The sequence below is a fragment of the Pelodiscus sinensis genome, chromosome 10 (genome assembly GCF_049634645.1).
Source record: "Pelodiscus sinensis isolate JC-2024 chromosome 10, ASM4963464v1, whole genome shotgun sequence".
NCBI lineage: Eukaryota > Metazoa > Chordata > Testudines > Trionychidae > Pelodiscus > Pelodiscus sinensis.
The window spans coordinates 32,381,193-32,407,615 of NC_134720.1; the positions used below are offsets into that span (position 1 = coordinate 32,381,193).

General features: G+C 40.5%; 1 protein-coding gene across 10 annotated transcripts in view; it reads left to right on the top strand.

Annotated features, from left to right (window-relative positions):
* The window catches only part of SCHIP1 (schwannomin interacting protein 1), a 122,599-nt gene extending 97,842 nt beyond the window's left edge, over positions 1-24,757 (top strand). For all 10 annotated transcript variants that reach the window (XM_075937799.1, XM_075937801.1, XM_075937804.1 and 7 more), the window contains 5 exons: positions 8,214-8,331; positions 9,455-9,652; positions 12,308-12,431; positions 18,672-18,765; positions 23,848-24,757. In XM_075937799.1, coding sequence (XP_075793914.1) covers positions 8,214-8,331; positions 9,455-9,652; positions 12,308-12,431; positions 18,672-18,765; positions 23,848-23,899 — 586 coding nt within the window. In that variant the 3' untranslated portion in view covers positions 23,900-24,757. The remainder of the gene's footprint in view (positions 1-8,213; positions 8,332-9,454; positions 9,653-12,307; positions 12,432-18,671; positions 18,766-23,847) is intronic.
* Positions 24,758-26,423: the final 1,666 nt, after the last annotated feature.

Genomic DNA, 26,423 nt, shown 5'->3' on the forward strand with positions numbered 1-26,423 from the left:
AGTAAAGAAACTGGAGCAGTACAGTAGCGGCTTCCTTGGAGTGATCCACAGACCACTTTGAGAAGCACTGATATACGTTAATATGTTTATATAATATTTGTTTCAAATCTGCTTATATTTAAGAACATTTTAAGTGGAAAATAAGAAATCTTCTCAGTTGTATTTTCTGATTTTTCTACTATTTAAAGAAAGCAACAGTATGGAAATTCTCTTGTAATCTGTTGTAAAACTCTTTCATAAAGTTAATAAGATGCTTTTTTGCCCTTTATCATCTATGCCCCAGTCAAACAAGGCTCTTGATTCTCTCTCCTTTGGACAGCTTCATAAGGTCACTCAGATCTCATGAAATGTCACATACTCATGCATCACCCCTATGTGGATGAAACTGAACTGTTCATTCTGCCAACTCAATTACTGGGTTTTTTCTGTCATCAAGATGCCTAATGCCTGGATAAAATGACTGGATTTGGTGGCCAGTCTAAGAGAGAGCATTGTGATAGTAGGAAGGGGAAATGCATCCAGGAAATTGCCAATATGCTAACCTCCCCAGCAGTCCAAATTGTCATCAGTTTGACATGCAATCTTCAAAGCATGATGATGTTAGCATCTTCTGTTAGCTAGGACATTCTACCCTTTCCTCTCTTGCTAGACTCAAGCCATGGTGATCCATGTTTTCATCTCCTCTAGGTTAGATTTATACAACTTATTCAACCTGAAACTAAACACAGCCACCATGAGAAGGCTTAATGTTAAATAAATAAATAAATAAATAAAATAGCTGGAAGTAAAGGATCTTTTCATTAAAGTCTTTCTTTACAAGGCATCTGTAATTTTTTTAAAATAATTTTAAATCCAGAGGGAGCAAAGAGAAAATCCAATGGGCCATATTCTTCAAAGAAGTGCTGCTGCTTTTGCTGTGCTCCCAATATAAACTGGCTCCAGTGTTGGTATAATTTGCCCTGGACAGATACCTGCAATGTATGGGTATTTGCGCAGTATTAAGAGCCAATATAGGAGCCGTATGTTACACTCATTTTACTCTCCTCCTCCCTTCTTCTTCCATTATGCACACATCAGAGGGAACAGAGCATGGACAGACAAGAGAGTGCTAGGCAAATATGATTCTGCATTATTTGATCATTGTTTTAGCATCCTAGATCTGTTTGCAGCCAGCATAAGTTAGAGAAGCCATCTGTCTGTTCTGCTTTAATTAAGGGGAATCATCCCTGAAAAGAGCAGCCGCAGGATGTGTAGAATAGAAAGATAAGCTTAACGCCAACTTTCTTTCCCACCTTTAGTTTGCACTAGGTGTGAATGTCATTATTATGTTGGATGTTTATACCGAAATGGTAATCCATTATCAGGTCCATACACAGAAATTTCTGTGTGGGACTTCTTTTGTAAACAAGGACTGCAATTTTTTTTTAACTAGAAAGGTGTTCAAAATAGTCATGCAATGAGTGTGCAAAGAGAGATTAATGAAAAATTTGTTTTATCTCCCATAGCAAAACTAACCTTATTTTGGAAGTTTCTGAATGGACACTCATGTTAAGAGTAGAGATGTGCATGTCACCAGGGTGTGGCAAAGATGCACAAAAGCAGGAGAGAAGTAGCCATTATTTGAGAGAGGCTATAATTATAAAATCAAGCTTAACTTCATATAATTTGAAAAGAAAAACAATTTGATTTTGTTTAGTAACCACTTTCCTTTAAAGCAAAGCCAGTAACCCCATCTTCTAATTATACAGCAGATCTAATTAACAGTGTGCATGCAGAATTTGGCAGATGTACCAAATGAAATTACCAGATGTACTAAATGCTTTTGAATTTTGTTAATATTTATACACCAGTCAGAACTTTAAAATACGTTGCTTGTTGTTATAGGGGGAGGAGGAATCTTTATAGGATTCCCCCCATCTGAGATCAAGTGTGTCCAGTTTTTTTTTTTAAACCATCTGGTAAACCTATTAGCAGACAGTCCAAGGATTGAATGGATATGAAGACAGATTTTTACCTCTTGATATGGTCCCTCTACAACAGGATTTAAATATATTTACATAGCCCTGTGGAGACGTTTGTACTATTGCTGCTTTCCCAGTACCTATTCTGAGACTGAACAGAGGAGCGAAGTGCCTGGATTTTTAATCTTACATCTTTCAAGAGTATGAAATTCTCAAACAAAACTTAAACCCAAAAAGGCAGATTATGAAAGTTGTCTGTGAACATCAAACAAACAAAAAACCCTTCCTGTGCCTAGCAGTTCTGCACATGCTCATATTAATATTGGCCCTGCTGTTTCACTCACTCACTCCAGTCTTAAACAAAAGACATGGTTCTACAAGCATTTACATGCATGATTGACATTATTACTCTAAGTCAGCGATGGGTAACCAAGAATAGTGACTTAAGTTTTTTAAGTTTTTCAAGAATAGTGAGCCGCATGAGTAGCCTTCTTTGCAGATCACTGTGGCTCATGCATGCCTCCTCTGTCCCTTTCACCCACCTGCCTCTCTCGCATGGTGGCACTGGAACCCCACACTTCCTACTCCTCCCTCTCCCTTCCAGAGTTTGAACACTGCAAATCAACAGTTGAGGGCATTCAAGCTCTAGGAGGGAATGGGAGGAGCTGGGACAGCACAATTCGGGCAATTCGTGGCAAACCAAAAATGCTAGAAGGAAGGGGGAGGAGTAGGAAGTGCGAGGCTCTGATGCCCTAATGCAGTAGTTCCCAACCGCCAGTCCGTAGACTGGTGGCTGCTGGGCTGCGACACGCTGCCTGAGTGCATAGGTAGGTGTCGTGCTAGGATCCAGCAGTAGCAAGCAGGCGTCTGGGAACCAATTGCTCTCTAGAACTCACTTGTGGTGTTGCGGGGTAAGAGGTGGAGTGGTGCTGCTGGGCCCCCGCAGCTGCAGCTGAGCGGGGGAATCTCCCACAGGGCCAGTGATATATAGAAAGCTGCTCCCCAGGAGCCTCTCCCAGGGCAGCACTTACGAGGCAGGTAAGAGACCCCTCTCCACTCCCTCCTGGGACCAGGGCCCTGGGACTGCAGGAAGAGGTTTGGCCCCGGGCTGCTTCCAGCACAGCTGGCTGCAATCCCTGCCCGAGGCCAGGGAAGCTGCCACCAGCTCCCAGTGTGTGCGGGCTGGGGGGAGCCAGCCTTTGAGGGAGGTGGAAAGGGGCTACAGAGGGGTGGGGGCAGATAAGTGGACTATGAAGGACCAGGGATGTATGAGGCAGGGGCATGAGGGGGATGCAGAAGGTGCTGAAGGGAGGTTGGGGAATTCAGGGGAGACTTATGGTACAGATGGGAGCAGGGGTGCAATGGAGGGAAACTCTGAGAAGGGTCACAGGGAGGGAAAGGGGAGGGGAGACTGGGAGCAAGAGCAGCCTGGCTTGGAAAAGGAGAGAGACAAGACAGTGGTTGTAGAAAAGGAGACGGGGGAAATACAATGGCAACTCCCCCACCCCTGGGGCAGGAAGTGGGGGAGGGCAGAGATGAGTGGTGGTAGAACTTGGAGGTACCAGCCTCTATGCCCCTCACAAAATTTCAAAAGTTTCTAAATAGGGTGCCCAAAATGCCCACTGTTCCTATTGGTGCCCCTCTCTATGCCCCTCCCTCTCTATGCCCCTCCCTCTCCCTGTGGGAGGGGCTGCCACACCCAGTAGCTAGAGAGGAATTTTTTCTGTTTTTTTTTTTTTTTTTTTAAATGTAGTTAGTTGCAAACTCTGATCTGTTAGGGACCAGTAACATTGTATTTACATATTTGAAATTATTTTCATAAACGAATATGCAAATATAATATTGCAAGTCCACCAAAAGTAAGTAGTCACAGCGATATCTGTCATGGTAGTAAAGCTACATGCATGTGCAGATGTTTGCAGGGTTAGGGCCTAAAACTGTAAAGTCTTGGGGCAGGGACTGCATACTATCTATATAGATATATGGGCTATGGCAACTAGATCAAAGGGACCCTAGTTTGGCTGAGGCCTGTAGGCCTACTGTAGTAGGAATAATGCATAATAGAGTGCTGGATGTATTACTATTAAAATATAGTCCAAGAAAATTATGCTTGGCACAAAATAATGAAAATGATAGTACTGCTTTTAAAGGCTGAATTCCCATCATGGAGTGCCATGAAGTGCACTTTATTACTGATTTTTTTTGGTTTTGATTGCTATTGTCATGTGAATGTGCATTCAGTGTGCCATTTATTTGGTAAATTTACTTTGTCTTTGTTAAATTGAATTTAAAAAAGAGACTATAGTTCTATGTGTGCAATGTAGAAATTCATAGTAATACTAGGCAAGCCCTGCTCTAATATAATAAGAAATCTCTTGTCTCCTATGGTTTTAGAGTTCTGAAGTTATGGTCATTGTAAGAACAAATAGCAGTTGTAAAGGCATTTTTCCATGTTAACATTTTATTACTCCAATATTGCATTTAGGTGTTATGAATAAGATATGAATGGTCACTGCTGGTGGAAATATAAGCAGGCATAAAAATAGAAACTTTGAACAGCTTTCCGTGTAAGCTGAGCTGAAACAGCTCCCAGGAGACACAACAATATACACATTTGAAAAGTTATCATCTGGAAAAACTCCACTGTTTCCAGCCATGTATCCCAACAGAAAGGTTTTTGGGAAATCCAGTTCAGTGTCTCAAATTGTAAATTTCCCTCTAAATGTAATCACTGGCTAAACCTAGAAGTCAATCCCTTCTTTAAATCTGTGTAGCACTTTGATCTGCCTTGAATAAAGACAGCTGTTCTTAATACATCATAATCAATAGAATCTAGGAGCATGTATTCACTCGCTGCGCAATAGATCGCTCTTCTGGTGTTCGATTTAATGGGTCTAGCTAAGACCTGTAAATCAAACGGTGAGGGCAGCTCCAACCGGTGCCTGTACTCCTTGCAGTCATGAGGAATAGGGGAAGCCAACGGGAATGTTTGCTCCCATTGGCCTCCCTCTGTGAAGACAGTGCCAAGCTTGGGTTTAAGGTATGCTGACTCCAGCTACAAATATTATGTAGTTGGAGTTGCGTACCTTATCCTGACCTTCCAGATCTAGTGTAGATAGACCTGGCCTAGTTTTAACGGTTATTTCCCATGTGAGCTCTTTGCTCTCAAACCTGAACTATGTGTTAATTCATTTATTGCTTGTACTTTTGAGGTGCTCAAGTTGTGGCATTGAAAGGGGTCTGAGTTGAGTAAACCAGTATGTTATGCTTCTTTCTCTGAACAATGCAATATTAAGCAAAATAGAACAATACTATATATATATATATATATATATATATACACTCTGTAATATACTATAAATACATATAATGTTACAGGTTTACCTGCATAGCTGTATTTTCAATGCCTAAAGCCCATTGAAAAGTTATGTTGCATATTAATGCATCAAAAGAGCCTTTAAAATAAATGAAAAAGAATGTTTAACTAACCATTCCCATTAAATAGAATATAAGCAAATCTGATGTTTCAGAGTCTGTGATTGTAAGTTATGATATGTTTGATGTGTTTCGTGCACTTTTCCCCCTGGCTATCAGTGCAGATGCCATAGCATAGCAAATATGGACCCCACTCAGCTACACACTGCTTGGCAAGCATTACAAATACCTCACACATTATGTTGGGTTTGTCCAGAACCTAGCCAGGAGCTGCTGGTGTGAAGAAGAATGTGAGGAAGCCACATGCACAGACATGCAGGAAACCCATACAATGGAATAATTGGCATATGCTAACGGCCATCGGGCACATTGACATGAATTCTGGTCTCAGGAGACAAGAACAGACTGGTAGAACCACATAATTTATGCAGCTATGGGACGATGACCAGTGGCTGCAAAAGTTGCACACGCATAAGGCCACTTTCATGGAACTTTGTGAATTTCTTCCCCTTCACACACACAGGGTATGTCTACACTAGCCCCCTAGTTCGAAGTAGGGTGGCTAATATAGGCATTCGAGCTTGCAAATGAAGCCCGGGATTTAAATACCTTCTTCATTTGCATGTTCCCGGGCAGGCGCCATTTTTAAATCCCCTTAGTTCGAACTGACTACACACGGCAGTCAGAAATTAATCCGAACTAAGTCCTTAGTTCGGATTAACTGTTACTCCTCCTGAAATGAGGTATAACAGTTCATCTGAACTAAGGACTTAGTTCGGATTAATTTCTGACTGCCGCGTGTAGCCGCGGGCAGTCAGTTCGAACTAAGGGGATTTAAAAATGGCGCCCGCCCGGGAATATGCAAATGAAACCAGGGATATTTAAATCCCGGGCTTCATTTGCAAGTTCAAATGCTTACATTAGCCACCCTAGTTCAAACTAGGGGGCTAGTGTAGACATACCCACTTACATAGAAGCACAGCAATACAAGAATGAGACCCACTCTGATAGTTGAGAAGAGAGTGGTCAGAGCCCTGTGGAAGCTTATAATGCCAGACTACTACTGGTCAGCTGGGAATCAATTCAGAGTAGGTAAATCTACAGTGGGTTTTGTTGTGATCCAAGTAGTCAGGGCAATCAATACCCTTCTGCTAGGGAGGATAGCAACTCTTGGAAATATGCAGGACATAGTGGATGACTTTCCAGTGATGGGATTCGCTAACTGTGGTGGGGTGATAGATGGAACACACATCCCTATCACTCTGTCTAGACAGTTCTCCTATTTTCCTTTTGATGCTTTCTAAAATGTCCTCTGGTTATTTTTGATGCTATAAGAGCTCTTCTGTCTTATTGGCCACAGACAGAGGATTCGTTCTCATTTTGAGGCATGGAATTTGTGCACATAATTCCCTGTATGGAGAAACATTCCCCACGTACTTTTTAGTTTTCCTATGTATCTTGGTTCTGATTAGGAAGTTGTGATGGTAGCTGAAAGGGGATTAAGCAAATGTTATTTTATATATAAACTTTAATCTTAAATTAAGTTTTGCCTGATAATCCTAAAATTGGCTTCTAAAATTACACACCTGAGAAATTTGGTATTCAAAGGAATAATCATTTATCTGAGCAAAAGTGGGGTAAAACTCATAATTAGAAATGTTAATTTTCAACCCCAAAGCCTACAGACCTGTCTTATTTGGATTTTGAAACCACACCATCCAAAGTTTTCTAAGTCACTACCTGGGGAAAATTCAGTTGAAAAATTAGTGTAGGTGTTTTTGGAAATTGCAAATGTCGCACAGAACAGGTTAGAAAGACCAACAATGGTCCTTGCCTTCTTTTGTCAATAAAGGCACATCTGTTACTTTGTATCCCAGTAGCAACTTGTGTCCCCTGTTGTAATGAGGGATGCAAGCCCTTGATACTGTACAAACAAATCATACAATAGAGTTCCTACCCCTACAGAGTTTACAATAATAGACAAGTACAATGAGTGGGGTTAGCGGGGAATGTCTAGGTTGGTGCCAGTCTAAAAAACGGTCAGGTTATACAAAGACACTAACAGGAATACTGTAAATTCAACCCTTATATGAATATCACTTCACTGTGGCTGTTGATCATTATATTACAAACTTCATGTTTTCTAGCAAGAAAGGTGTAGACACAAATTGTAGAGGTTTAGTAATACTATAATTCAACAGTAGATGGCAGAAAAATCACATGCTGTTACTGAATTGGAGAACTTTTTCACTGAAAAATGTTAACTATGATTTAAAATCAGCTGTTGTGTTTCGATATTGTGGTAGAGCACAAGACTTGTAGCTAGAAGGTCTGGGTTCTGTTGCTGGCTCTGCTATTGAATTTGTTCTTGATTTTGGGAAGTTAACTTCTCTTTGTTGGAAATTAGTGCATGATGGAGAAACTGTGCCAGCAGCAGGAATGGTGAATGGCAAAAGAGCTTCTGTGTGGGTTCTAGCCTATCAGAGGGTCTCTCTCAACACTATGCCCCTTGTTTTCCTTTTCAGCACTGAGAATCAGTTAAGCCCATTACACTTTTGTTTATAGTCAGGTTCACTTCAGGCACTCTAGCATTTTCTTTTCTGCTGGAAATAAGTCTGGCTGTCAGAAGGATATGTTCATTGAGACGGTTAACCCCAGTGTTGATTTAGGTCAGATCTCCTATGTTTGCTAATATGTTAGCATATCTTGTTAAGCGACAGTGATTGCTGGTGACAATACTTTAGATGTGTTGTCTAGAGAGAGAATGCATGCTAACACCTGTCTCTTTCTCTCCCTCTCTGCCCTCTCCTCCCCCAGGCTACAAAGTGGGATGAACCTGCAGATTTGTTTTGTAAATGACAGTGGTAGTGACAAGGATAGTGATGCAGATGACAGCAAGACTGAAACAAGCTTGGATACACCTTTGTCTCCAATGGTAGGTCTGATAATTAGTCTCACAAAAGACCTTAGTGAAGAAATAAAAAAATAAAAATAAAGCACAAGTGTATATATGAGCTTCTTTCATTTAAAATAGTTTTTTGGCACATGCATGTGTCATTCTTAATATATTTAGGATAGGTATAAATTAAGTTATGAATGGGAAAAATTATAAACTCACAATGATATAAGTATACAAGGAGCTTGTTAAGATAAGCTGGTTATAAAAATTGAAGAACAGTTCTTGATTATTTGTAAAAAATATTTTGGCTGCTGGTTGCAGTTGGCAAACTACTAGGTAGACAAGGTGGGCGAGGTAATATCTTTTATTGGACACACTTTTGTTGGTGAGAGATTCAATAAAAGCCTCAGTCACCTTCTCGCAAATATCCTGGGATTGACACAGCTACAACAGCATTGCACATTTCTAGGTAGCGCAGATGTGCTAGATTTGTGAATGTCACCTCCTATTATACTTCCCTTTTATGAGCTGGTAACAGTAAGGAAGGGAATGGCATAGCCTCTGCTTCCCAACATTCCTTCCTTCTGAACCCATCTGCTCTAATTCCCTCTTTCCCCCTATATTAACAGTACCTGAGGGCCTCCAACCCTTACTGGGATTTTCCAGAGTTTGATTGAAACCCACTCCCTTCAAGCATTCACTGATCTGGCAGGTTCCTTTTCTCTAACTACAAATATGCAAGATGTGATAAGCATTTAAGTCTCAGAGTGGTAGCTACGTTAGTCTGTAACTTTAGAAATGAGTAGTCTTGTGACACATTGGAGACTAGCAAAAATATGTATAGTATCATGAGCTTTCGTGGGCAAAATCCAGTTTTTCAAATGAGTTTGAAGTGGGTTTTGCCACGAAAGCTCATGATACTATACATGTTTTTGTTGGTCTCCAAGGTGCCACAAGATTACTCATTAGCATTTAAGTGTTCCTGTCTTTGAAAATGGTTTTTGATATTTAAAAATAATTATCTCCATCTCCCCTAAAGAAATCATATCACTTGCATACATGAAAATTTTGAAGCTTAAAGCTAAAACTTCTTACAATGTTGTCTATCTTAAAATGTGAACATTATTATTCATTTAAAACTGTGTGCGCACTTTCCTAGAGCAAGCAAAGCTCTTCATACTCTGATAGAGACACTACTGAAGAGGAATCTGAATCTCTAGATGACATGGATTTTCTCACTAGACAAAAGAAACTGCAAGCTGAAGCGAAAATGGCTTTGGCTATGGCAAAACCAATGGCCAAAATGCAAGTAGAGGTGGAAAAGCAGAACAGGAAAAAATCCCCAGTAGCTGATCTTGTGAGTATCAAACCTAAGACCAGTATGCATTAAATAAACTAAAAAATGTTTTTAATTTTTGTTGTTTTGAATACTTGACCACTCAACCATAATGATTTCTTTCCAGTTACCCAAATTCTGTACCAGTTCATGCAAATATCTCCAAAACTATATTGAAAAAAATTATTTACAAAGAATAAAATGCACTTAAAGTAATTTTTAGTTCTCATTATAGTCCGAGAAAGTAGAGAAAATAAATTTTATATTAGCTTTAAGGTGTTCTCTTGTACCACCACATGCAGTCTTATTTAGATCAAGTATTATACCTGCTAATAAACATTTGCAGGATCAAATCCATACTTAATGTTTTTATTATAATAAAACTAAATAGCAGGTGTGTGCGTCTGTTTATATAAGTAATAAGTATGTGCATCAGAGAGAGAGAGAGATTCTTAGCAAACTTTTTCCTAGTTGTTACAAAATTATCTTATGTTGTTCAGCTGGAAATTATCCACTTTAGAACTGGGTTTCTCCACGCAGGGTCAGAACCCAAAATTGTGTCTCCAGAATGTTCCAAAGGGTAGCCTACCATCCCCTTTATCTCTTGACCCATGGGGCTGGTTGGACTCTTAACTCCTTGCACTGGGCATTGAAACTCTAAAGGACCAGCACCTGTCAGGTTTGGCCCAGCCCTTGTCATAAGAGGAGTGCTGTTAGGGCAAATTTGAGTGAATGGCACCGCAGTCCCATGAGGCAGGTGACAACTCCACCAACAAGTTTGATCCACGAGAGCGGGGTCAAATCTGAGCAACCCTTCAACCCCCAAGGTTTCAACGCCCGAAGTGAAGATCGAAGCCAGGCCTTCAGTACAGGGGCTGCTACTGTGAAGTGGCAGGGCAGGATCCAGCAAAAACCACCTCAGGGCCTCCATGCCAGACCATTTACCGGGTTGCTAAAAATGCCATAAAACAGCTACAAATGGGTTCAGAATGACAGCTTTAGAAGATGTGACAGAATAATAAATGTATTCAAATTCAGAAACAGAGTAAGGCATGCAATACAGTGTACTTCAAAAGCATGTTTTTGCAATCAGTGGAGCTACCCACAAAACAACTTCTGTTTATTCCCATATAATACCTGTGTGTATGTTGAAAAATAAATGGCATATATATTTTTAATATGTTAAAAAGCTTAAATATTACTTTAGGAGATAATTTACATCCTATTATCAGTAAATGTTTCAGAACTAACTGCTTAGATTTTTATTAAGCCTTTGTTCATTTTGTAAAATATGTGTGTAATGTATGTATATATAGAGAGAACTAATCAATCGTTACTACTGCTGTTCATAAATCTGTTCAGACTAGTAATTAAGCAATAAATGCAGCAGAAACAAAACTAAGCAGGAATGAAAAGGAAACCACAAAAAAGTACTTGAAAGTAGAATGTACATTTTATAGTCCTTCATTATATAGTCATTCTTCCAATATATATATAAAGTAATGTAATATATGAAAAGGTTAATCCCAGATTTAAAATAGTTTCTGTATGTTTTTAAATCAATCTCTCCTGCTCTACTTTGTATAAATCACTCTCTGAAGAGCAGCAACAGATAAAGCTGGCCATCCATCCATCTATTTCTGCCTGCCTATGGTAAACATAAAGGCAGATTGAGAATTAAAATGATATCTTAATTTAAAACTGCCCATAATTGGTAACATCTGTCTTTTTAGATGTCTTTTCATCAAGAATTTTTCTATTTAAGTTGACACTTGTCTAGTTTAATGCCACATCAACATTTATATTGTGGTGATGTAGATACAGCCCAGTGGCTAAACACTTTTGTTTTAAGCCTGATTCTTACTGTTTTAGAAATGACTCGGTCAGAAATATCCATATATGCCAAAGAAATGTTCAGTTACCACGTATAACTTCATATAAGGCAAGAGATTTATGTATGAAATTTCAATCAGGAGCTACAGAGTCAACATGGGTCACTGTATTGGGTCATTTACGAGGTGGTATCTGGGGGGAAAATGAAGCGATGAATCTAGAAGGTTATGATTACAGGGAGGATGATTATTTTTGTGACAGTTTCTCATAAAAGCATTCATCCTTGTTCTTTCCTTTGAAAGATTGACTTACACATTAATCAAGTTTTCCTCAGGAAGGGTGTGTCTTAGACTACAGGGGTTTTTTTTCGAAAAAAGTAACCTTTTTTCGAAAAAAACTTCACCTGCTTCTAGACTGCAGCCGCGTTCTTTCGAAATTAAATTGAAAGTATGCGGCAGTTGTTTTCGATCGCGTTAAACCTCATTTTCAAACGTACTCTTTCAGAAAAAGGCGCTATTGAACGCAAACTGTGCTTTTTTGAAAGAGCATCTAGACTCTCTTTTGAAAAAGCAGCTCACTTTTTTGAAAAATCTGCTTGTAGTCTAGACGCTCTCTTTTGAAAGAGGCTTTTTCAAAAGATTATTTCAAAAAAGCCTCTTTCGAAAGAGGCTTGTAGTCTAGATGTAGCCAAAATGGGCTTTCTATGGCTACATGTAAGTGTGTGCATGCATAGGGAGGCAGGGAAAGGGGAGGATTAGTACTTAGAATGTTTACACATTTTTATCAGTTTTAGAAATGTAAGTTAATTAATAATTATCTAAAAGGCTTTTATTTCATATTTAGCTGCCACATATGCCTCATATAAGTGAGTGTTTGATGAAAAGAAGCTTAAAACCGACTGACCTGAGAGATATGACTATTGGGCAGCTACAAGTGATAGTTAATGATCTCCACTCACAAATAGAAAGTAAGTGATTTTTTGGTTTAATTCTTTAGTATTTCCTTTTTAATTAGCTACAGAACAATAATTTTTGCATGGAAAAAGGTGCAACATGTACGTTACTACAGGAAGAAAGTAAGTCTTGTTTGTGTTCATTTTGATGTATTAACTTAAGAAATCATATTTGAATGGGCCTTAAACTCAAGTTGCCAGACCTACTGTCTCTGTGTATGTAACATGAAAATGCCTCATTGATCAAATTGCAAAATTTCACAGACTATCCTAGGCAGTTGGCATATTTCTACTGATTTGGGGGAAACTAAACAAGAAAAAATGGTTCTCTTTCTCTCCACTCTTCGGAGGAAGTAGATTTTTCCCAAAAAGTTGCTACAGGACTACTCATTGTTTTTTTAAAGTTACAGAATATCACAGCTACCCCTCTCAGATGAGGAAAAATAGTAGAGCTGAGACATATCGATTGATCTCCCAAGTAGGGATGTAAGCGGGTAGTCAAGTCAGTACTCAACTACTTGCTTCTCCCCTCCCCTTCCTACCTTCCAAGGCAGCTCTTATTACATTTAAATAGCAGAGGTGCAGTGGTCCAGAACGCAGCGCGAGCTGGTGCTGCTCAGTCCCAGCTTGTAATGAGTCTGGGACCTACCCTCTCTGCAGCTTAAAAGTAGTAGGAACTGGGCTATTACATTTAAACTGCAGAGCCACAGCCAGGGTACATCCTGGACCCCATCTCACCTTATCAACTCAGACCTCTTAAGGAACAAACCTGATGCCTGAGCAGTTGGAGCTGGCTCGGTCCTGGGACTCTCCCTCCCTCTCCCTTCACTCTCCCCCCTCCCCGGAAGGCAGCAGGAGAAGAAAGTTGCCTGCGCATCACAGACCTGGAATTTCAGGAAAAGCGCCGGCTATTTGGAGGCCAGGAGAGCAGCTCGTGCTTCCTGAGACCGGCTGCAGGATCCCCAGGTACTGGCTCTAGCTGACCCTGTCCCAACCCTTGGCCAGACCTCCTCTCCCCCCCCCCCCCCGCACAAGTACCTTGCCCCAGTACCCACCAGCACCCTGTTCCCTGACCCAGCACCCACTGGCACCCTGTAACCTGACCCAGCACCCTGCCCAAGTACCCTGCACCAGCACCCACTGACACTCTGTCCCCTTCCCCAGCACCCACCGACACCCTGCCCCAGTACCCACTGGCACAGTTGGGGCCACATTAGTGAGGCTTGGGGGGTTTTGGAGGGGTTGTGGTTTTGCATCTCACTTGTGTGGCCCTGACTGAATTTTCTGTCAGTCAGTGACCCTTGACTCAAAACAGGTTCCCCACCCCCTCATAAATAAAGACAATGCTGAAATCTTTTGTGTTTGACATATTTTATTTAAAAAAGAAGCCTGGCCTGCAAGCCCCCAGTTGGGGCCAAGCCCCCATCTGGCCACAGCATCATAACACTCCTGTACCCCCCCCACCCTGATCCCAAATATGAGCCTATCATACACTGGAACCCCCTGTCCTGCACCCCCACATCCTCAGTCTTCTTTCACAACACTCTTGCACCATTCACACACTGCAAATCTGGGTCCTGAGCCCAGCATACTCCCAACCGCCCTGCTATGAGCCCCTCATACACCCCAACCCAAACTCCTGCACCCTCACATCCACAAGCCTGTGGCTTGCTCAGCACCCCAATCCTCCACCTGAGCCCAAGACTCCCCAACCTGGAGCCCCCTCCCCGAGCCAGCATCCCCTTCTCCACATCCTCCTGCATCCAAATTCCCTCCCAGAGCTTGCACCTCTCACCCCTTCCCACACCCAAATCCCTGATTCCCACCCCAGAGCCCACACCTCCTGTCTCAACCCAGTGCAGGTACGGCTAGACTACAAGAGTTTTTCCAGCAAACATGCTCTTTTGGCAGCTCCTGTATTCCTCGTGGATGGGCCAAGTGTCGGAAAAACCTCTTCCGACAGAAGGATTAAAAAAAAGCAGCAGTGTAGCCATATCCTGAGAGTGTATAATGGGCGGGGGATAGCAAGTAATGTAGAGGAGGGGAACAGAAAAGGCAGAGCCTTAAAGAAGGGGTGGGGCCTTGGAGAAGGGATGTGGTAGATCTTGTCTTGTTGTGACATTTAAAAAGTAATCTTGGGTGTCAAAAGGTTGGAGACCTCTGGTGTGGGACAACAGTCAAGCCATTCAAAACATATGGTGTGAATGGCACATATAGGAGAGAATTGGTTTAAAAAAAAGCAATTTTAATTGATTGTTATTTTCGGTTTCTGAGTGGGACAGTGAATTATAAGAAGAACCATGACCTATATCATTAGATTTTTATTCTGAACATTTCATTTAGGAATAATTTTTCTTCTTGCCTGATCCCTACCCAAGTCTTCTTTTGTTTACCTTTATCTGTTGCATTGTGGTGTGTTGCTACTAGTTTGAAAGGCAGATTTTGTGTGTGCACGCAATCACATTTTCCTTTGTGGTGTTTTGTGGATTAGCCAGATATTCTGTAGTCTCTCACCACTCTCCAGAATGATTCACCAAAAAAAAGAACCTCCATTTGTCATTGCAATTCATTGTATTCCAGGCAAAGCAGAGCCAACATCCTGTAACATTTATATAGTTATCCATTGTGACTTGTGTCACGATTTGGCTGTAATTTTGCTCAGAATCACTACATTCCTTAACCTGTAACTAGGTATGAACCACAGGTTTTTTATTACAGTCTGCAAGAGCTCAGGAAGTCTGTTGTATTATTCAATATGTCTGGTACTACCACAAATCTGCTACAGATTTCTTTTAGTGAAGTGCAGCTCTTTCATTTGTCTAAGCTGTTCTGAAATACTGTCCTTTTGCTTCACACAGTTTCATTTCCATTCTTATTTTTGAACATAAAAGGCCTGTGTTCAGATCAGGGTGCAGATTTTCTGGACTACAGCACAGTGTCCGACGTTTGCAGTTATGGCAGCAATAAGAAGGGGAGAATTCTAAGAAGCTTGTTATGCTCTAGGGACATTTTCCTTTTGGATTATTTTAGGTTATTTTTTCCACACGCTTTTTCCTAATGAGGGATTTTTTTCTTAGTGGGTACAGATTACTCAGACCAAAAGTCTTTCCCTACTGTCTTTAAGTAGATAGTTGGACATGGCCTTCCCATCCCATGCTTTATGAATATGCATAACCTGAAGATGCTTTGGACAAAATACCTCATATTGACCTGTCAGTTTTAATGTCACAATCGACTGGATCTGTCTATCCTATTTTTTATGTGAAGTCAGAAATACTAAATGTGAATCTGTTTATGGTTCTAAATGTATTAATGGCCATTATGAGTGCTCTGAGAACTTAATGACTTGGTGATCAATTCAGCAACCTGTAAACAACTTTGTCCTATAACTCCAAACAGTGGTTGGTCCTAGAAAGATGTGTGACCACACCACCTGGTACTGGAATCGATTTTGAAACTGCTATTTTTCCATGGAAATGGGCAGGGGATGCCAAAGACAGGTTCCTGCCATCAGTGTTCCCTCTAAGATTTTCCATCCTTGGGTGGTTTGAATTTTCTTTTGGGCAGGTTGAAATTTCTTATGTGCAACACCAATATTGAGGTAGTGTGTGGATGTGCACCCATCAGTAGAAACAAAAACTATAGATATAAATATATATTTTAAATAGTCCATGGGTGTGGAAGAAAATGATTAAAAACAAAGGATAATTAACAAGGAGCAATATTTATGAATATTTAATATTAAATCAAATAAAAAGAAAATTAACACTTCTCTTGGCTGGAAAAGTGGGTTGTGCCCACGAAAGCTTATAATACTATTTATATTTTTTTGTTAGTCTAAGAGGCCACAGGACCAGAACTCAACAAGATAGCAAAGACCTGGCCTTAATGCAATACAATTTACCATGTATTCATAACAGAGGATTTTAAAAAATCATTAAGATCAGAGTTTTAGGTATCTGCAACACTCAAAAAAATTATTAAAATAATCTTTTTCTTTCTTACCTTAAGCTATTAACACAGGGGTGGGCAATAATTTTTGATGGGGGGGATCACTCCAAGAATTTGGTAAGCGGTGGAGAGCCACACTCTTCCATTATATTAATGGGGGAGATGGGGGAGTCTGGGTTGGAGGTTGGGTGCAGAAGGGAGCTTGGGGTAAGGGATTGGGGTGTGGGATCTGGGAGGGAGTTTGGGTGAAGTAGAGGATTGTGACCTAGGGCAATGGACTGGGATGAGGAGGGGGTACAGAGCTTGGGAGGGGATTGTGACCTGGGGCATTGTTGCAGGAGAGGGTGTAGGGATTTGGGCTGTGACCAGGGATAGCAGACTGAAGTGCAAGGTCTGAGAGGGGGTTGTGACCTGAGGAGGGGTGTAGGAGGGGATGCAGTGTCTGGGAAGGCATATGGGGGCTGGAGCTGGGGTGCAGAAGGTTTGGGTTATATGGGGTTGGGGCAGGGGCTAGGGCACTAGAGACAGGCTCTAGCTGGGAGACCTTACCTAGCCACAAGCCAGCAGCCCAGCAGGTTCCTTAGCCAGGATCCCTGCCTTCCAGCCCTTGTACGTGCTGCAGGAGCCATGTTTATTACTCTAAACTGATTGGTGTGAGCCCAGGGGATGAAGGGCACATCCCATGTGGCCTGTCCTTCAAACAGGCATCTGCTATTGGTTGAAAGTGGCCAATGGAAGCTAAGGAGGGGTAGGGACAGCATGAGAAGCCTGTCTCCCCTCTCTCCAGGCTCTCACCATTCACAAACACACATGTGGGGCAGGGCAGACTGGGAGCTGGCTGAGGCTCTTGCAGCTGGATCGGGCCGGCTGATTATCTTCTCCCCAGACCCGGAGTAGAGGCTGGAGCCAGCTTTTCCATTTGTTGCTTCTGCTCCTCCAAGAGGGTGAGTGCCCTGCCTCCTCTTCCCCAACCAATCAGCTGAACTCTCTGCCTGTGCAGGGAGCTCTGAACCTCTGTGTAGGGCTCAGAGAAGGGCTGTGGGGCCATGCAGCTGTATAGCTTACAGGCAATCTTGCCCACCAGTGTTCCCTCTAAGTAATGCGGCAGCACAACTTCACAGGTGATTAATCAGCCCCACCTAGTCAGAGGCTCAGGACTCGGTGCATGGAACTAACTAACTGGGCAGCACTTGTGAAGCTGCGCTGCTGTGCAGCTTACAGGTAACACCGATTCCCACCCTCGGGAAAAGTCTATTTAATAGGAAGCAATCAGTCATTTGTCTTTAGCTGGCTTTTGAAACTGCCTGGCCCACCCTAAGAGGATATAAAAAAAACTTTGGAGGCGTCGATAGACTAAAATCAGAGTAAAAGAACAACTTTGATTTGAAGTTTTATCGAAATAAGAACAACTGAAATAAGAAAACTATTTAGGGTAAGAATTTGCATAGCTAGTTCTAATCCACTAATAAATGTATGGATTAGAATTTAGTGGATTAGAACTAGCTATGCATTTTCTATTTGTTTCAAGTTAGTAACTCACTTTGATCTGACTGTTTTCACTTGTTTCACTTATATCCTACTTTTTATACTTGTTAATAAACAAGAGTTTTTATTAACTCCCATGTATATAATCGTTACCTGGTGGAGCAACCACTATACGTATCTTTCATTGATAGAGGACTAACAGATGAGCTTTCCCTGTGTAAAACTTTTAATGGGATAAGGATAATTTATTTGTGGAGGTTTGGGTCCCATTTGGGAGTTGGTTTCCTGGGTGCTAAGCCCTTAGAACTACGTCCTTCCAGAGCTAAAGTGGTTCAGTATCTGCATTGCTTTGCAGGGGAGGTGGTAACCCCATCTCTGTGCCTTCTCTGGGGGAGGATCTGGCACAGTAGGACAGAGTGGTGAGGAGCCCCAGAGAGCAAGAAGACGGGCACCAAGGATATTATCAGCACACTGGGGAACAATTGCAAGGGTATTTTTGTGATTGCACCCATTACAGCTGGATTGGCTAAAACCTGTAATTGGAATTGTGAATACTACATTCAGTTATTTGATGAGACCCATAGTAGTTAAAAGGCTGTATTTGTTATAGCTCTCAGTTTTATAAGTAATCACTGTTTTTATTCCATTTTGTGATATGCTTCCTTTTATGCGGACCAAAACCTTACCTAGGGAATCTTTCTGTTTCTCTGAGAGAGCAGTTGTTTGCTATATATACACAACATGATTTAAGCAGAGCTAACAGATTTGCTAATAATTAGTCCCTGGTTCTGTAGTAAAATTCCTTGTTTCTGGTACTAGGCTTGAATGAAGAATTGGTGCAGCTGCTGCTTATTCGAGATGAATTGCACACAGAGCAGGATGCAATGCTGGTAGACATTGAAGACTTGACCAGGTTAGTAATGCTTTGTGTTAAACACTGCTGCTAACAATATTCAAAGTTTCATCTACTTCCTATGTTTTGTAACAGCATTGCAGTAAAATGCTAGGCCTAAAAATTGGGGGTGATGGGTAATCCCTATATTTGTAAGCTATCATAGACCGGCTGAAATGAACGAATCTTCCTTTTGCTAAATGTCATATTGGATCATCAGCATAAGCATTCAACGTATCATAAACACTTAAGTTATCACTTTGATCACCCATTACATATTTTCATTACAATTCATGCCATTTTCTGTTTTATTTAGAAATCTGTTAGAATCCACTGCCAAATTGAGTGTTTTTAGCAATAAAAAAAATCAATTGAATATTATTCTGAATCAATTTGTGAGTAATTGCTGTTACTTAATGTTATGTCATTCACCAAATGAAGGTTCCTCATCTGTGAACCTAATTCCTGTCTAAAATCAAGCCACAGTTTTCTCTAAAAGCACTCTCAGTAAGATGAGTGGAACTTCAGAAATTATTAATGCTAGGAAATTAGAAATCTGGGTTAATTTTGGGGAATAGCAACAGGCTAAAGCCTGGCAATCTGTCTTCCTCAGAACAGAAGTGACTTTTAACCTCTTAGATATCAGTGATGTTATCTGACTCAACTTTCTTCTGTATGAGTCCTTTCCTCTCTGTTGCTTCGTTCTTTCTTTAGCAGGTTCACTCACTCTTATGCATGGCTGACTCCCTCAGGGTGGCTTGTGGGGAAGTCACTGGCTGCTCCGATGCCAACACGCACCCTTTGGGTGAGGTGTTCTCTTCAGATCACTGCTCTCCGGCAGTGACCACTCCAATCTTGGTCTGTGCTCCCTTCGGGGGGGGACAGAGAGGAGAATCATTGCTCTTCCATCATTCCTCCTCCAGGGTCCTCCCTACTCCCCAGGACCACTCTTCTGCCACTCTGCCTGCCCAGTTGCCTCCTGCAACCCTGCCTTGTGGACTTATGGCCTGGGGCTTCCCTGGCTCAAACTCCCCCAGCCTACTGTAGCTGCCTCCTTGCAGCCCTGGACCTCAGACCGGGTAGCCTGGGTTTGCTAGGCCGAAGCCTCTCCCATTGCAGGTGGGCAGGCTGATTTCATCTCTCTCTCCTCCTACCAGGAGCTCCTTTATATGGCCTCCAGCTGGACCCTCATTAGCTGCCTCAGCTGGGCTTGCCTCCTTCACTCAAGCTCCCAGCCCCTTTAAGGGCCAGTGCAGGGCAACACCCTGCCATGCCACAGTTCTTTCTTTCCCTTATAACCCCTCTGCTGCCAACCTCTGTCCTCCATGCTTTCCCTCAGTGTTCGCTGTTTCTTATTCCCTTTTTCATATTAACCCACCCCTTCTGCCTTCTTCTCCCAACTCAGTCTTCATAATGTATATTTTTAAGAACAACCTGGAGTTAGCATATTTGATAAATTATCCCCAGTCGCTTTACACAGTTGCTATCTTCCTCTCCTACCTCAGCCTTTATCCTTTTTTGTTAGTTTTGTAACCCTGCAGAATAATGAATGTCTTCCTAGACTTTCAGCTTTAACTGCAGACACAGATAAGACAAATGACACACAGCCACAAGGCTTTTTTACTTGTGATATCTTTTTTATAGAGTGGTCTCAATCAGTGTTACAATATTTTAAGGCTATTTCTGCAACAACAGCACAATCATTCAACCACAGGCAAAACTAAATATTTTAGCAACTTTCTGCTGAGAAGTATCCACTAACTGTCCAATTCCATATCTCTAGAGACCAGTATTCAATATTTTGCCTTATCAAGGTCTGTCATTTCTGAAAAGTGGCAAATAGATGCTAATTTAGACTAAATCTGCTTTGGTGCTGCCAGAATATTTTAATTCCAACACATAATAAAAATAAAAAAAAATCCCCCCCTAGCATTTGTCTGGTGCTGACTAGATGACTAGACTTTGTAACTAGAAGGATTACAAGGAGATATAACAGTAACATTAAGCAGTGGGTTGAGAGAAAACACACCAGAATATGGGCATCAAGTCCTCTTCATCGTCCCTGACATGATTTAAGTGATATTTTTAACTGTTTTAATATTTTGGCAGTTAATCTATCAGATTTTAAAGATTTCTGCATTAAACAGATTAAAAGGATTATGTATTACTTCCAATGCTTATTGGTCACAGCTAGTATTTTCAGCACTGCAGCATTAAACTATCTGTGTAAAATTGTATGGGATGTCAAAAACATTTTTAATACAGTTTTAAAAATCTTCCTGAATAAACATTTTTAAACCAAGTCTATTTTTCATATATTTTCAGAATTTCATTTGGATGATATGGAAAAGGGAGGGGTGAGAAATGGTCTGAAATGTTTGATTTTTTTTTAACGCCTTTCTGTTGCATTATATTTAGTTGAAATACAGTTTGCCACTACCTGGATAAAGTTTTGTCAAATGATATGGCAACTGGAGTGTAATGAAGGCAAATACCATCATTCAAAATACTTTATATGCTATCTATGGTTTCTTTTAGATATTGCAGTCCTAGCTCACCTCTGTTCCAGTCACAAGAGAATATTGAAGTAAAGCCTCCTCATTTAGAAATCTTGCACAGGCGCAATTACTATATGGTAATTAATAGAGTAACAGTAAAACTGAGGAGGATTTGAGGTTAGGAGTGGAGCTGTATAATTAAAAGTCTCCTTTTGGGTGTACACAAGTTAGAGATACCAAGTGCATTGTAACAGAATTTTATGCAAAATAACTGTTACGTGCCAGAGAATCTCTCATTTAAGTCCAATTTCTCTGCCCGGCCTTGATCTGTTATATACTCCCATCTTTTGGGGCTGAAGGATTTGTACAGAAATCGACTCTTGCTGCTGCATGCTGTCTCACAGGGACTTCATTCAGAACAGGGTTCTGGGCTGTGTAGTTTGTGTGTCTCACCTGCACATCTTCACATCCATCCAAGTTTCCTCCCAGTAAGCAGAAGCACACCTGCCTAGATAAACTTACAGGAAAGAGGATTGTAGGCACATCTCCCCATCATTATCAAACACACAGTCTTCTGAGAAGTAGTATGCCGCAACATGACCCTGGCTGATGGTATTGCACAACCGAACAGCACCAGGGTTCTGGTGGCCCAGCTTAGGCTCTGGAATGAGGCATGCAACCCCATAATGGAGGCAACAACACCTTAACAACTTTGAAAAGCAGTGCTGAAAGTCTCTGGCTTGTCCACAATGAAGGCAGTGTCATCAGTATAATCTTGATCAGTGAACTCTTTTTGACCAACATTGATTGTGACATTCCTAATTTCCATTAGATAGCTCAGTAGAAGGGTGCCATCACTACTGCATGTCTGAGGTTATTTAGAAATCCAGTGAAAGCAGTTGGCCACATGCACACTTGTGCTAGTACTAGTGTGAAGATTGTGCACCCTATTTAGCAGAATTCTGAGATGCCAAGACCCTTTTGTTTAAAGTGAAGTGTTGATCTGTCAGCTGAATCAAAAGCTGCTTTGAAGAAGATATATGCCACATGAAGTCAACTGTTAAATTCTCTGTACAGCTCATCCAGAAGCCAGAGAGTAACAGCAGCGTGTGTTGTCAACCTCTCAGTAATGAAATCTGATTGTCCATAGCAATGGTATCCATTAAGAAGCAGCTGTATCCTACCAAGCAGATCATGAATGCAGACCATTCCAGGGATTGAAAACAATGAGATCAACCTGTAATTCCCTCCCTCAGTGTGAAATACTTTATTCCTAGTACCATGATGGTGTGTTTCCATTCTACTGCTACTCTGCCTGACTCCCGCACTTTTAATAACATATGCAGGCCAATATTCATTGATTCCAAGTAGGGATGTTAAATATTGGGTATTTGAATAGTCGAATAACTTCATGAATTCTTAGCGGTTACTCAACTATTCTATAGTATCCAGGTTTGGGGCCGACAGCCAGTATGCTCTGGCCCCACTCCTGAGGAGCCCCTTGCATAGGGTGTCAGGCAGGCTTAAAAAACAGCTCCCCTCACAGCTGGGCTGCCTGTTGCTCCTTCCTGCTGCCTCTGACATAGAGGCAGCAGTGTGGGGTGGCAGCAGCCCCAGTCCGGGAGCAGGTCTGAGCTCCTGGACCTGGCATGAGCAAGAACTGAGCCAGGTTGCCTGCCCACCTGGCTCCTAATACACTTTAAATGCAGAGCCGCAGCAGGGGTTGGTCCCAGACCCATCGTAAGCCAGGGCTGAGCCAGGCTGCTGGCCAGCCTGATAAAAAATTAACTGGTGGGGGGTGAGGGGGAATGCATGTAGACTATACCATTAACCTATAAGCTTTTGCTTATCATTTAATCGACTACACTATTACATCCCTAGTTCCAAGATATCTTTGAGCTGCTTGGGTGGAATGGCAGCATGTGCCAAAACTTTTGAATGGCCTTTTGTATTTCCTAGAACCTTGATCCTCCATGTGTCTGCTGTTGAATGGTTTGTCAGGTAACACAGGGGGGTACTTCAGGAATATGAATTAGCACAATAATTTACACTGCTTACTATTATTAAATACCTGGCAGTGGTGTTTGTTCTATTTCTTTTTCTTTTGCTTCCAAAAACATTTCAGCATTCTGAAAGCATTTTGCATCAATCTAAATAATTTCATTTACTAAACATTTGTAGATTTCTTTGACATCCTCTATTGCAGTGTATTTCATTTTTACACTTTGTAATATTAACTCTCTACAGTCACATCATCAAACGTCAACCCTAATTCCTGGTTAATGTCAACTTGTCACAACATCTAATTTTTTTTAAACTGACAAATTTAATTTCCTTTGATGGGAAAATTTTGCAGAATGTGATATGATCCCAGAGAGTTTCCTTGAGTTTAAGAAGTATTTCTTTCCTCTGAACACATACTGTACAATAATTAATCAGACCAAGTTCAGGAAAGACATGTTAACTAAGATAATCTGAACAGAGTAATTGTTTGCTTAATATTTTCTTCATTGGGAAGCCTTATTAAAGTTGAAGTATGGTTTAAGATATTGAATAGTCCATTTAATTTTTCTTAGTAGTAATATAGTTTTTCCCCCTTCCCCAGACATGCTGAAAGTCAGCAGAAGCACATGGCAGAGAAAATGCCAGCAAAATAAAGCAAGAAGCCATCAGACTACAGAATAAACTAGCATTTATTTTGTTTCTATGGATGTACATATGCTGATGTTCAAGGTGGCGCACAAGAAAATGAGTGTTAGTCATTGATCATGTCTGAAGCTTTATGTCCAGTGATTGGCCTCTGCTCCTTAATTTATTTTAATTTTTTACTTGTGCCACTAAATATCAGGCATTGTAATAATATTATTACAAAAATGTACAGTACTTATGACATTACAAACCATGGATAAGAAGAAAAGGTAATTTACCTTCATTTTTGTTTGTTTAGAGATTTTAAGTTCAACAGTATTTTACCATTGACTATTTTTTATTCTTCACTGTAGTTTTAAACAAAGAAACTGTAATTAACGGTGCTATACAAGTAAAAAAAAAGAGGAAAAAAAAAACAAAAAAAATGCCTGCCTCGTAGTGAAATTGTAGCGTTCAGTAATCTGTATATTTTAATCAGTTTTCAACATTTTGTGAATGTTGACTACCTGACATTCAGTTTTAGATGTGCTATTAACATTCAGTTGGATTCAGAGAGTTACCTTGAAAATTTTATGTATAAATATGTAAAATAAAATTTAAAATGTTTCATACGTCTTTTTGTTGACTAGTGGTTGACTTAGGTGTTGCACCAGTAATATATTCATCCTACTAAATGTGCAATTCCTAATTTCTCATTACCAGAAAGAGCCTTTTTTGCATATTGCATTTTACAAAAAAAAAAAAAAAAAGAGAGAGAGAGAGAGAGAGAGAAAATTGAGACAGGATCAGATTTTTGTAGATCTATTTATTTGTAAGTTCATAAAGTATATGTAACATGGACTTAGGATATTCTTATATATAGTATTCACTAAGAATCCTAATATCATGACTATTGTTAGAATCAGCAGGAACATACAGTAGATGTTTTTTATATTTTAATGTCTGGGGCTAAATATTCAAATAACCCACAAACTGTCAAAAGTATAAATGTGTCAAAATCTTAACACTAAATGTGTCATGTATGGTAATTAACCACTTCACTGCCTTTTGGCTGAGATCACATTTAGTGTCCTCATCAGTTTAGTGGCTATATTTGTATTGATATTAACGACTAACTAGATAAACAAATAGTTCTCTTTAGTCTTTTGATTTCTTTGATTTCATACTGACATACCAGGTCAATCTACCTATTCCTAGAACTAGACAGCTGTAGCCAGCCACTGAAATATATATTATGCAAAAAGGTTATCTTTTACATTTTGCTTTAATGATTTTTTTCTCTGAGGTGTGACAAATTTATCTTGAGCAAAGTTATGGCTAACAAATTATTCAGGATATTTTAACAGAGCCATATGTGGTAAAAAATTCATTAAAATTTCACCTCGCATGAAGAATGTATTTTATATAATTATTTATTTAATTTTGTCTCAGCAATTATGCAGTCCATAAATGAGGCACCAAAACTCTGTGGAGTTTGATAGGTGTGGGTGTTTTATTTTTAACAGAGCCCTACTATGTTATAAGAAATGTCTCTTTGTGGCATAGGTGTAATCTCCACGTGGCAGATAGCATCTGTTTTAGTAGGGATGAGTTGGATCACACTTTCTAGCACTGATGTATATTCTGTATTTTTTTATTAGAAAATATTTGCTGCTCTGCAGCTTGTCATGAGGGAAATGTTCACAGTTTTTCCTTTAAATCTAGCAGGAAGAATGTTATTGCTCTGAATTTGCCACTACAGTTTTGTACTATGTTGAAGCTAGCACAGGGTTCTCAAACTGATCTGTCGATTAGGGATGTAAAATCCCAATTAATCAGTTACCTATTCACATCCCTACCGGGAATTCCTTTTGGCTGGCATGTCATGCTAGTGATGCATCTGTCAGTCTCCAGTCTGTGACGTCCCCAGTCATTTGTAGTCCAGTCCGGGACTTTATTTTTAAATGGAATAAATGAAGTACACTCTGTTCCCTTTCTACATGACTGCATCAGGATGCTCTCTGTCTAGTGTTGCTCTGGGTTCAAACATAGAGCACGCACAGGCAGATATGACCAAGCTGCAATCACCTGCAGAGATGAAAGTAGGTGCTGAAAGGCACCAAGGAGAGATTTGGTACTAATATCTCAAGTGTGGGATTAATATTCAGTTTTGATGTAACTGCTTCCACTGACTTGAGTGGGAACAGAGTTAAACCAATCCTGATACTCCCAGCTGTGAACTCCTTCCAGTCATCCAGAGATAGGAAGTAAATAGCACATGGAGGGAAATGTGGGAATGTACCAAATTGATTTTCATTCTGTCTCCTTAATACTGTTCTGTGATTAGTTTTCCAAGTAACCAAAACATGAATTGAAATTAGGAAATTGGAGGGGGGAAGTGTCCAGGAAAGAGTTTGTCTGTGTTTTAAGAAGTGATCCCTAGCATGTACAGAGTTTGAGAACCACTAAACTAGCCCATAAAATACATATAAAACAGGAATGTAAAACTGAGATTATTTATTTTTTCTTTCTTTGAATCTATGCAGAAAAAAT